Source organism: Seriola dumerili, unplaced genomic scaffold (genome assembly GCF_002260705.1).
Source record: "Seriola dumerili isolate Sdu_G_001 unplaced genomic scaffold, Sdu_1.0 BDQW01000169.1, whole genome shotgun sequence".
Taxonomy (NCBI): Eukaryota; Metazoa; Chordata; class Actinopteri; order Carangiformes; family Carangidae; genus Seriola; species Seriola dumerili.
The window spans coordinates 395,256-409,098 of record NW_019174424.1 but is presented as its reverse complement, the minus strand read 5'-3'; the positions used below and the strand labels follow the sequence as shown (position 1 = coordinate 409,098).

General features: G+C 41.5%; 1 protein-coding gene across 1 annotated transcript in view; it reads right to left on the bottom strand.

Moving 5' to 3' along the window:
- The window catches only part of LOC111226995 (voltage-dependent T-type calcium channel subunit alpha-1I-like), a 100,444-nt gene that overhangs the window by 67,787 nt on the left and 18,814 nt on the right, over nucleotides 1-13,843 (bottom strand). The window contains exon 2 of the mRNA XM_022752332.1: nucleotides 925-1,036. Coding sequence (XP_022608053.1) covers nucleotides 925-1,036 — 112 coding nt within the window. The remainder of the gene's footprint in view (nucleotides 1-924; nucleotides 1,037-13,843) is intronic.

Below are 13,843 nucleotides of genomic sequence, written 5' to 3'. Positions count from 1 at the left end.
GTGTCCTCAGCCAGTTGGCAAATCACCCAGTCAGCAACACATAACCCACATCAGCCCAACACGGCTTACAAACAGAAACAAAAGGAAAACATTAGCAATTTGGCAAAAAAATACAACACAATAATATCTACTCTAACATAAAAGGTATAGATTAGAAGAAGAGAGCTCAACTTGTTACTAACACCTTTTATCACTGATGACCTGTTACAGGATCAATCAAATCCACAAGTAATGATAAAACAAGCAGATGAAAACATGAATCTACAAAGACTTTGCTTCATGACAAGTCACCTTGAGAATGAGGTGCACTGTTTCCTGTTATGTGAAAGCCTTGATAATTTAGAGAATAATCACATTAGAGTAGTCTCATGGGGCCAGCTGTGCAGATACAGTATAGAGGTAAGTGTCTGGGGAGAGATGTGGTAAAGGAACAATGAAATGGTAAACCAGTTTTGACATTCCTACACAGATCTAACACGTCATGAAGAAATAGCCAAGACAGCGATTTAAATAACAAATTGCAGCAAAATTAGAATAAAAGCCTGTGGGTGAAGCTTTTTTGGCTGTAGCATTGGTGGCCATCCACGACCACGGTTTTCAACTGCTGGCACTTGTCAAGTGTATTCTCATCATGAAGTGGGAAAATCACATGCGGCTGCACAAGACTATATTAAAACAAACTAAGTCCCAATTCCGCATTCAGAGAGCAGGAGAAAATATAAACCTTCCAGGAGGGAAATATTCTAGCTGCAGTGTGCCTGCATCACAGTTTGAGGAGCAGTGACAAGAAGAGTGGTGAGCCGTGCTGAGTTTGTGTCAAATAATTGATCGTTTTGTCCTATCTCTTCATCAGCACACTGACATGTTGTTGCTGCACACACGCACGCACGCACGTACACACACACACACACAGGGTTGCCTTACCTGCAGTATCTGGCAGCGGTCCGAGGTACAGTCGATGTTCTCACAGGGCTGGTACATGCCCAGTGTCACACAGTTGAGCAGGATCACCATGATGCTAATCCTCTCGAACCACGTATAAACAGGATTGGGGTTAAGGAGCAATTCAGCTGAGGAGAAATACATAGCCATACACATACTGTATATGTTTCAAACAGGGATGCAGTGGGTACACACTACCTTAACTGAGGGCTGGACAAATGGGTTGATGGACATGTCTGGCTTTAATCAAACACAATCTGTTTGGCTTATACTATATTAATTTTTGGAATAATACTGAATCAAAACTGACTGTTAACCAAAAGCAATTGAACTTATAGAGAGGAAATCTAATTTTATGTACTTATCTGTCAATTTTACTGTAGCGTTTTGAAATTATGTATACAACCATTTAAAAAGAGAATCTGACAGTCATTCCATGGCAGGTTCCAATCTTTCTTTTTAATTACTTTAGTTAAACTTTTCAGTCTCAACAAGTCTCTCCATCACCTGGCTCCTGTGTCGGCACTGAATCAGTTTCTGTCTCTTTTCCTCCTTTATCTTCTATAAATCTTGAATCAATTGAGGAGTGGAGATGTTTCTGTCACCGCTCCTATCACCTGCGTTTCTCCCTCAGCTTCACTTGTCTTCGGTTTCCCCATCCTTTCACTCTGGAAATACAAAAAGGCATATTTTAAAACGTGACGGTGCATGACGCAGTACTTAAACTTGAACTGTGTTACTTATAACAATTGTTTACGAACAGCTGCCTGTCGTAGTGTCGTCGGGGTACTGGTTTACATTCAAGCTAACGTTACAGTAAAGACGCGGCTAAAATGGACGGACTACACTGTAAAATACCTTTAAACTCACTCACAGATAAATAGCTATTTACCTCGCGGTCTTTATATTTACTGCACAAATTATAATTGAACGCAGAATGTTTCACAGTGTCATTTATGTCCTCTAAATTCTGGTACTAACCAGGGCCTCGTGGAGACAGCAGTTAATTGTCTGTCTATTAGCGTCAGAGCTGGGGATGCGTTTGTTTAAACGCCCGCATATCGCGGGTGGGTGGTGCGTTGACGGTGTTAACAGGATACAGCGCTGCTAGCATGAATATAATGTCCCAGTACCGAATTAATTAACTTGAAAGATGGTTTAACGGCTCCAATACAGCCGTGATTTTAAACAGGTGGAGATGAAGTGTTCATTTTCAGAACAATGTTCCCACTGTGAACCCCATAATGAATTTAAAACACATGTTCATTAATCAGTACTTCTCTATCATCGTTGTTTTAATCTTACAATAATTGTCAATTATCAATCATTAGGCTACCAATTATTTTAGACATTTTAATATGCAATGTGATTGTTTTAGGGATAGCCTATATTAGAAGATTTTTTTAAGCTTTAGGACAGGTTTGTCTCAACACAACCCCAGGATTTTGTTTTGCAGCAATTCTGAATTTTAAAATGGAAAAAACATAACGTCTATCTCAGACTGCATTGAAAATACAGTGTGTACAATCATCACTATGTTCAAAATATTGTGAATATTTGGCTCGGAACCAAACTATGAATAAGTATAGAAAGAGACAGATTCACATCATAAATATCAGTCGATGCATACAAGTAACTGACTCATTCATAGCTGCAGATACACATCATGGGAGCTAAGAGGTCACACAGCTTCAACATTGCCAGTGAGCAATTTATCAATGAAAATGAAGATTAGAATTAGTTTATTCCATTCAACATATTTCTGCTATATGACCATATGAGTCACAAAACCAGGCTCAGCTCAGAGATGCAAAAGCCTTAGTGTGCCAAGAGACAGGACAACTTTCCTATTTATTTGAAATGATGAAAGGTACAGCACCACAGAAAAAATATTAACAAATTCAAAACAGTGGCAATGAAAGCTTAAGCCTTTGTTTAACACGCATATTTAACAATGTTTGATTTAAAAAAACCTGTTCATCCTAAAAGATTAGAATTAAATTAAAAAAAGAACAGAAGAAGGTTTTACAACAAACATAAAGTTTGAAACATGCAAAATCCTTAAGGCGTTCAGCATTTTTTGATTTCACTTTGTTCATCAATAAAAAAAAAGACTGGTATCTCGTCAGTGGAAAAAGGACACTATTGAAGACGATTGTGATATTTTTGCTTAAAAATACAAATAGTTTAAAGGTACTATATGTAAAGGTGTGAACGATTGTAATGTAATTTAAACAATGAGACCTTCCCGGGCTTTCTCTGTTTCCTGTAACAGCCAGTGGACTGATTTCTATGCCAGGGACGCGGGAAGATCCCAAGAATGTGGTGCTTATGGGCGATACCAAGTGCCGCTCTTCCGCGCCACTACAGCGCTGATAGTATGCAACACTAACTAACATCAGGTCAGAAACAGAGTCCACTTACTTCAACAATCAACTGGCTCTGAGCACAAAAAAAAAAAAAAAAAAAAAAAAATTTTTATCTATTAAAACTCATCTGGCCAAACAGGAACGTGACCAACATTGGTGGAAAACTCAGGTTACCATCAGCTGATAACGATATTACACTTTATAAATCCTATTTTCAAAGAAACAAGTTAGTCAGTCAGTGAAATTATAGTCTTGTATAGGCAGGCCTATCTCCACACTTCATTTTAGCGCTGTGCCAGTGCTGGAGACTCAGATATAGTCAAAACTCCAAATGGCCTGACTGCTCCTCCTTTTTCTCCTGGTAATCTTTATATTGGCACTATCCAAGCGCCACACAGGGCTGAGTTTCTTTGCCAGTCTGACCATCACATCACTGTTTTGGCTGATGCCCAGGATGCTCGCTTGTGTGCCTGCTGACGGAGAGCGAGCACACATGAGCAACAGGGCCCTGACTGTGGTTCCCTTAGCAATGTCATTGATAACAAGGTTTTTCTGGATGTATGAATGTATAGAACCTTTAAGTGGCATGCATGGATATTTTTTTTCTAAATTCCTTTCAAAATAAAAATTAGATGAAATACTTAAAGCAATTGTCAAATATTAAAGGACTTGCCCACTGAAATGATATAATAATAATATTGCAGAGAGAGTTCATTGTCAGTTATGTGACATTCTTTTTCAGTGGGTGACCTCTCGCTGAACCTGCCAAACACACTTCATTTCGAACTCAACTGAATTCATAAGGACAAAATGAAAACTAAAGTTATTTGAAGTGATTTTGTGCAGCTCAAGGATCTTCTGAAGAAATCTTAAGTGCACTTTTATGAAAATCTTAACTGTCGATGTCTGTGCAATACACACACATACGCGCACACACACACACGCGCGCACACACACACGCGCGCGCGCACACACACACACACACACACTCAAAATTTCCTTTCATCCAGGGATTATGTGGTCGCAAACATCTTTGTTATTCATTTTTTCACTGTCTCTCTCCTGCACACATCCGCACACCCACACACAGAGACATCATACTCTCCATTAATCTGTATGTCTCTCCTTCCTGCTCTCCGCTGTGTCTGCTATCGCTTTAGCACTGCTCTCTGGGGGTAACGCAGTGAAATGGGGAGAAATAATATCACAATGATGAGTGGAAAAAAAAGTTTTATTAAGTCTCTGCCTTCTCCTCTTAGTTTCCTTATCTAACCACAACCCCCTTCTATGAAATAAGGGCCTTGGCCCCTTGGGTTAGTGCTTTTTTCTTTTCTGCAACTCTTCCTCCTCAATACCATTTCAATTTCCCAGGTGTCACCTCTCCTCCCTTTTCCTTCTATCTCAGCTTTTCATTCATTCCCAGTTGCGACAGAGCAAACGATGGACAGTTTTGCCCTCCCAGCAAAAACAAACGCTAACACTTTGGGACACATTATGCCTCAACAGGCAATGAAAAATCAATCAGGCCTGTGTGTGTGTGTGTGTAAACCGATGTGCATGTGTGTGTGTGCTTATGCATGTCTGTGTGTGTGTAGAACTCCCGTGGTGCAACTAGAGAACCTGCCCTGAGGTTGTGTTTTAGCAAAGCAAGAGCCAAGAACAGAGGCCTGGTATGAACTCACAGAGAGAGGAGTGACACAGACAGTCTGAGAGAAAGAAGAAAAGAGAGAAAATGAATAAACACACATGCATGGTGTGGAGGAAAGCGTGTTAGGGACAGACACTATGCCAGTGAACAGTGCATGTTTTGAACTTTCTCAGCGATCAGCTTCGTAGCTCGGCACCTTTGCGCAGCAGCTCGAGTGGAAACACACGACTTCCTGCACGCTACTTCATTACATGCAAAACACCACCCCCTCAAACCCCTCTGGACTCCACACCTTCAACCCATCAAAGACAACAAAACAAAACAGTATTAGCAGCATCTGCGCTGACAGGTGAAGTGAATCAGCACTTGTTTGAGTTCAGTTTCTTTGTCATACTGACCCCAAACCTTTCCCTCCGCAGGGGGATGAAGCAGCAGGCGGCTGACTCACGCACAGCTGATTCCAGAGCGCTAGCTGATGGCTGGTCATGTCACTCCCTAATCATGTTGGGAGGACGCTAACCGAGTCTGACACCAAGGATGCTTTGAGGAGAAAGGAATGGAGGCGTGCTGTTAGCTTCAGCATTTAATTTGATTGTTCTTTTAAAGCTTTCCTGCGGGATATTTACCTTTAAAATCAGCTTCCATCTTTTTGTCTCTGCCTGTTCCCTCGCTCCTGTTTGTCTAATCTTCTTAGGATGCGGACGGGGCCTCCTCTCTCTCTTTACAGCTTCTCCTTCTCCCTACTCTCTACATCTCTACCTATTTTTTTTATGCCTGTCCCTTTGCGTCAATGCAGATTTGGTCAGACCCTTGGCCTCCTCTTTCATCCTTTTTTTTTTTCTGTTTGGGGCTCTCCAACTTTATCAAGCTCTCTCAACAAAACATTTAAGGATCTTCACTTTGTGTCGCTGATTCTCTTTTTGTCTACTTATCTGCCTCTGTGATGCATTCAAGTAGTAAAAAGGCAGGGAGCTAGGGAGCCCAGGTTTGACCTTATTTTCCACACAATCAGTAGGAAAACATCCTCAGAAAAAACAAATTATTCTAATCATTAAAATGTAAAAATGGAGGGCTCCGGTGCAAAAACCAATTTATTACCTGAGTGCATTTCTTATTTATTTTGTCCCTATGAAAACTCTGTATTCCCCACTGAGTGCAACATATAAACATTTTAGAGGAGCAGTCTTAAAACAGATTTAATATAATGTGCTAAATATTTAACCTGGGCACCCCAATTTTGCCTGTTTTCCTTCATTTCATTTCTACGCTCATCAGGCTGATATGCCCGATATTTCTTGGCAAGCCAGACATAGTGTAATTGGCATAAATATGTGGTGGCTAATAATCCAACTGACTAATGAGAGCTTAATGACAAATGAAAGTGAATGTGACATTTTTGTACAGTACCTGAGATGTCTTGCTAAAAACGTATAAAATATTATGATAGGATATAGCCATAATGTAAAAATAGACAATAAAAACATCCACAAAAGCACAGCATAACGCATAGTGTAAAATGACACAAACATTGTTAGTTCCAATCCAACAGACATACAGTGGAAACAAGACTGACTGCACTGTTCTGGCTGATAGTCGATTAAGTTTGGACTTTTGATCTTTTAGTCCTTTCAATCTCAGCCTCTATCCATTTCTCATGTAATGATGACTGCTCCACATAGACTGAGCCGGAAGACGAGACCATCACAAGCCGACTGCAAGACAAAAATTTGGCTTCCTATTCGTGTAAATAATTTAACAACCAAAATCTATTTTGGTAGAATTCTTTTCTCTCCTGGAAAATAGTAAAAGTAGTACGTGTGTGTGTGTGTGTGTGTGTGTGTGTGTGTGTGTGTGGGTGTGGGTGTGTTGGTGTGTGTGTGTGTGGTGGGTGGTTGGGGGGGTGCATTTATGTAATCCATGGAAAATGTAGGACTGACTCCATTAAATGGATGCACAAAATCAACAACTGTGTGTGTGTGTGTGTGTGTGTGTGTGTGTGTGTGTGTGTGTGTGTGCGTGTGTGTGTGTGTGTGCTTGTTAAGAACAGGATGACTCATGACTGAATGAGATCTCTGTAATTTACAATGAGGCTTTTCGACAGAGCTCCCCTCCTTAGTGCCTGCATGTGCGTGTGTGTGCATGTGTGTGCGTGTGTGTGTTCCTGTGAAAACCCTCAGGATCAGTCTCATTCAGAGTGAATCAAAATGACATTCTGCTTCTCACTGTGGCACTGAAGCCTGTGCCTGTCTCCTCTCCCCGTGAGAACACACCATGATAGGTCACACACTGTTACACACACACACACACACACACACACACACACACACACACACACACACACACACTTATGTGTAGTCCCAGTAAACCACTGCAGTGTTCCTGCCCTTAACAACACATACACAAAAACAGACAGACAGCCCCACACACACACACAAACACACACATCCTCCCCCACCACCGCTTTTGTGACAACCACTGTCCCATCTAGTTGGGTGTGTTTTCAACTTCGCTGTCTTCATGAGAATCCACAGTTGTGGCGTGTGTCACAGTGTCAGATGCTGAGTGTGACACAGAGAGAAAGGCCCCAGCTGCTGGAGGAAGGATCTGTCAGTATGACTGAGTGATGTCCAGGTAAACCGGTGTTCAAGCTGATGCTGAGATGTCTGTGCACTGTCCTTGGCATCAGACAGTCACAGTTTTGTTTTGACTCTGTAACTGCTGCACTGTGCCCCTGCTTCTCTCCCTGTCACTCCCTGTCTCTGTGTCCCTCTCCATGATTGAAGGAGTATGGCAGCCTGCCAGGGATCTCCCCACCTACCTACCTCTGCTCTCATCCCTCTTTTTATCCCACTTAATTTCCTCCTACCTTGTGGGAAAATTGATCAATGAGTCTATCTATGTGTCTGTCTGGGTGGCTCACATTATGGGTTTCTTCTGTCCGACCCTCTGGCTGGTTGACCTCGTTTCCTGTTGGTCCGCGAGGCTTCTCTGTCCATCCTCTCATAATGTCTGCCAACTCTCATTTTTGTGCCCTAATATTTGTTACTATGCCTGATCTCTATCATTTTATGTAACATGTACACAGGATTTCATCTTTTCATAGTGTGTACAGTCATTTGTTAACATACAACTGAGAAACTTGTGGGCCAATTAAAATCTGCCCACCCCTCACTATATATGCAAACAGCTGTGCAAGTACTTACAGTTAACCTTTTTAATAATGACAGAAGGCAATGCCAGAGCATTCATAATGTTCTCAACAAAGCTTTTGCCTCTGCTCAAAAGCTTTCCAAACAAACACACACACACACACACACACACACACACACACACACACACACACACACACACACACACACACACACACACACACACACACACACACCTAGCACAACAAGTTAACCCCATCTTGAAAGCCTCAAGCAAACTGTGGTATATGTTCTATAAGTGCTGCTATGCTTGTCTCAGCAAATGTAACTTTCACTTTGCCCGCTCCAGAAAATGTTTGCTTGTGAGGATATGCTCTCGCTCCCATACACACTTTCTGCCCCTCCCATCCAAAACACTGTTTTAAATTTGAGGGATTATATTTTTGCATATTTTCCGCTGCACTAAAATCCGTCTTTGCTCAATAACAATGTTGGCAGTCTTTAAGATAAGACCTTCCTCAAAATATAAGGGCTTTTTGAAAAGCGTGTGTCATGCAATGGGTAGAATGGTGGCTCAAATGTTCAAGAACCACAGATTTGCTTTCCAATGCTGTTAAAATAATAGCAGGCTCTAAAACAAAAGAAAAAAAAAAGAAGCTTGCTTTATAACCTGAGTATCATGTAGTGCCGTAAAACAGGACTAGGGTGCAGCGTGCCTGGCATGACACTCTGCTGCAGTATGAAATGCAAAATATAAAGTCAAGTGGTGTTATGGGTGTGATCGCCATAAAAGCCATACCATCAAACAATACACTCCCATTTAAGGAACTCATTCACTCTGGAGCAATCAAAGCTGACAGGCGTACTGCAAACAGCCTGACACCTGTCACATCACACATCTGAAAGTCCTTTTTAACTATTAGCAGTTGAAGTCACACAAATTACAGTACATGATAAAAAATAACAGCTTTATGAAGGTATAATTCAATAGGTAACTTTAATAGGAAATTTACAAAAATAAAGGTGATGGAAAAACTGACTGAATTCAGCTGCTTGTTCTTACACTGTAACTTGATTTGATAAAGATGAAGCATGTTTTGGTAAAAACTAGCTTGATTTCATTACATAGTTCATCACAGCTCTGTAGTGACATACAATATACTTCAACTTTTGCCAATGGTGTGAGTATTAATTGTTTACACTGGCACATACGTGAATAACAGCCAATAAGTACAGCCTCTCAGTAACTTGACGGACTCTCCTCTTAGTCCAAAGTTGGTTAACATCGGCTTCTCTTGTTACTCCTTTACGTCCTGTAGCTGTTAAAACTGAATGAATAGCCAGTCAGTGGTCACGCTATCAACCATTAGTTGTTTTAGAACAGGGATGCTACCTGAAGACAAAAAAACTGTGATTAGAGTAAATGTAATGCAAATGAATGATACGATGAAAGAATGATAAAACTGTGGAGTTGTGATGAAAAGTTTAATCAAGGCTGTTTTTATTAGATTCTGCCTTTATCAACTTAAGTTTTTATTTCATCAAATTACCCAAGTTTTAAAAACAAGATAAAACTTAAGAAAGTTAATCAAGTCAATTTACTTTCATCAGTGTTCTCTATAATTTAATTTATCTGAGTTTCACCTCTCACACAAGGACTTGGAAGATTAGTATTCAGCATAAATTCCTAAAAGATAAATGTAAGCATCACTGGCTGCTCTTTGATCACTCTGCAGTTCAGGGTTAAACAGTGCACATAATGCCATGTCAGCCAGTGCTCAGCAATATGGAGACATGTAGGCTGCGTTTTTTTGTCAATTTAAATATAAAAGTGGAGCACACAGTCTGGTTTAATCTAAGCATTATAGATTGGCAGTCAGCATAAAGGAGTGAAGAGGTTCTTGATCCTTTTCTGTGAAATCGGCAAAGGCATGCTCCACTGATAAGCATATAGGTCTCATTGGAGATTGGGAAAGGCAGCAAATATTGGGTGTTTTAAATGGCTCCGACTGTGGTACATAGAATTAAGGATAACTTTGGCCTCAATTTAAATGTGTAGATGCTCTCCCCTACCCCTCGTCTCACAAATGACAACCACTTAGTTTGCCATTTCTGGCTGTAAGACAATTTCAGTATCCTCTTGAAAGTTTTTTGACAAGAAAATAAGCCAATGGTGAAATGGCAACATAACGGAGTGGACTCATTCCACAATCCAAGAAACCGCAGCGTAATTTGATAATTGCAATCCTTTACACACAAGTTCACAGACGCACATACAGACACACACACGGCAAAGACAGAAAGAAACAGAGACAGACAGACACACACTGCCAACCACACAGCCTGACATGGCAGGCAGAGACCTGGAGCACCTCTCAAGACAAGCCTATGGCCTGTAACCAAGGCAACGGGAGCAGACGGGTTGCCTCCAGCCACCGAGACAACGCAAACTGTGTGTGTCAATACTCGTGTTTGTGTGGGTGTGTGTATGTGTGTGTGTGTGTGTGTGTGTCTGAATGTCTTTTGTGTGATGTTTGTACAAAAACATTTCTATGCAGGCAAATGTAAAACATAGGCCTTTGTGGTTTGTAATTTTTTTATGAGTTTCTAGTTACACACAGCGTCTGCATTTACAGACACGGTGGTTACATTTTCCATCCATATTTGAGCCTTTGAAGGCTCATGGTGTGTGTGTGTGTGTGTGTGTGTGTGTGTGTGTGTGTGCGCGCCTGTGTGACTGTGTGCGTCTGTGTATCTGTCGTTCTTCTCATATCAGCTCAGCACAGCAGGTGCCTTGCTCCAGTACATTGCTGCCGCTAGTGAAGCTGAATGTATTGCAGACACCATGGGAAATATAAGCCAATACTTTCTTACTTTCTGTGCTTGTGTGTGTGTGTGTGTGTGTGTGTGTGTTAGGAATAGAGAGAGATAGAGAAAGAACGACATGACTCAATGAGATGGGAAAGAGGAAACTGAAAGACAGACAGAAGGAGACCAATATAAACTGAGCGTACAGAGGCGAGTCGTGGGTGAAAAAGGAAGTCGGTAAGAGTGCAAAAGCGAGCAAAAAAATGCGGAAAAGGCATGCACAGGGAAAAATAGAAAGGTGGGAAGTGGAGGGGAAATAGATAAAGACTAGAGAGTTTGGTGGGTCAGGAGATAGCAGCACATGCAGTGTACTCACAAGCCATTAGTTTGAATTCGACACAGGGTCAGAGTATTGGAAACAGGCGTAAGAAGAGGGAGAAGAAGAAAAAGAGATGTGATGACAGGACTATGCTGCTGACATCTGCAGGGACCAGTCAGACTCTGATGTGACAAGCGACCATCCTCACCAGCTCTCAACCCCCCCCCCACCACCACCACCACCATCTGTCGTTCTCTCCATCCGTAATGTATTCTATCTCTTGTCACAAGTAAAAACCTTGCATTTGCAAAAACCAAAAAAAAAAAAGTGAGCCATTACACTGTGAGTTCTCATCAAGGAACACTACTGACAATCATATGCCTCGAAATGCAAGAACTATTCGAACCCCTTTGGCGTTTCATAGCAACTTGACTGGTCACATGTGGTGACGCCATCTGCTCTGTGATCTCTCCACCAACTTCCCACCTCCTTGCTGCCACTAGGACAGCAAGTGAATGTCAGAGCAGCAGAGCTGGACATTGTTTGCTCCAGAAGTACCAGTTGTCTTCAGCACTATTAGCACTCGGAGAAAAGGCAAACAAGAAAAGCATTTCCAATGTGTCAGTTCTTGCTATTAAACGGACTGACAATCCTATTACGGCCTGGAATGTATCTCCCACCACATCTCACCCCTCATGCATCTGTGGGTCTGCTCTCGACTAATTTGGTCGCAGCGTGTGGAGCAAGGAGCTCACAGATTGACTTTAAGCCTGTGTCCCAAATCAGGGGCTGGAAAAAGTCACTTCAGGGGGTAAATAACTTCCCTGTGGCTTTAAGCAGTTTAAGCAGAAGTTATATGGATATGTGTTAGGTTAAAAATAATAACTGATACTGCAAGCTATCATAAATTGCCTCCCAATTAGGTGTTTTGTTGATTGTAAGAAACCTGAAAGAAAAAACTTTTTTTTTTTGGTGAGTAGTAAAAAAACATTGATTTTCTTGAGGCTAATTTGAGGACAGAGAGGCAAGTTCACGGGCTTCCCTGCGCACTATGATTACTCATATTGCACAATTTATAAAAAAAAAAGACACAAAACAGACTGATAGCACAGATACTAACAGACGAGTGACCAGTCAAACAGTTGATCTACTGCTTCTTTAAGAGACGGCAAACATTAATCTCACCTTGTCAAACTGACAAACCTGCCATGCTGAGGATCCCGTACTTAAATTTTGCCATCTGTTCAACATGTAATGTAGCTGAAACGTCTTTTTCAATCTGTACGTCAGCCCTTTTTTTATTACTCACTTGTCCATTCCACAACAACAGAACAGCAACACAACCATGGCAGTAATTCTGGGCGAGTCTAACTTGTAGAAAGTCTTTCTGGGAAGCTTGTCGCTTACACACCTCCTCAGGGGCCACATAACGCGACACAAGTCAGTGTGGAAATCTGCCCATATGGTCTTGTAATCTCTGCTCTCAGTTTTGAAAGCTGTGATTAATTTACTAGTCTGTGTTCTTTCGGTGACTGCCTGCAGCAAATTTTCATCATATTACTCAAGATGGACCGGACAAACCAGAGCTAAAACATTGTAATTAAATAATCCTAGTCAGAGTAATACTTTGAGCTGGGCGATTCTGCTACATTTACAACATCTGATGAAAGAAAAGACCATCTTAATGGGAGATGCACATATAGAGTCAGCACATTATGAAATTAATTAGATGATTCCTTGGGAGAATGTGTGTGATATGTGAACCATGTTAGACTTCAGGCCCCCCACCCCTGGGTAGTACACAAACAACACCATCATCACTCTCTGAACTGACAGAGGGAAGTGAGGATAACAGAGATCAGAAGGAGGAGATGGGGATGAGGAGGATCTGGTTGAGAAGGGAACTATAAGCCCTCATCTCTCTCATCTCTTCATCCATATTTCAACAGGGGTCTAATGGGCTGACATGATCCCTTGTTACAAACAGAGGGAGAAAGGGGGACTGGGTATGAGAAGGAAACAAGAGAGATGGACTCAGCTGTGGCAGTGTGATCTGATTTCTTGCTCTTTTCTTTAAGAATTACATCCATTTGATATTTACACACATAACAAGCAGCTTTGCCACATCTCTCATGATGAAATCTAATTCAATCTGCACTAAATCCGAGCTGCAAAAAAAAAAAAGTTTGGGATCAGGCAGCACAAATGACAGAGCACTGTACTGTATATCCACAAGCAAGTCTGCACGACTTACAGGAAGAAAGATCTCTCTCTATCTCATTCATACACAGGCTCGATCGCCTGCTCTTCGGACCGACAGGGGTGCAGCTTGAACTTTCAGATTTTCTCTTCACTTTTCCGTCTGTCTTTTCTCTCTCTGGCAATCGATTTCCTCATGATTGGTTATAGGCTCCCCGAGTGTACGCCTCTAATTGCAGGCATGGCAAGTGGATCCCAGAGCTTCACAGGTGTTTCATGAAAGGAGAACAAACAAGCCGAGAGTAGCACAGCAGATGAATGAGGCGACATAGTGTCTCTCTCCCTCTGTCTCTCTCTGACTCTCACACTCACTCCCACTCTTAAGAACAAAAAGAATTATTAACAGGCT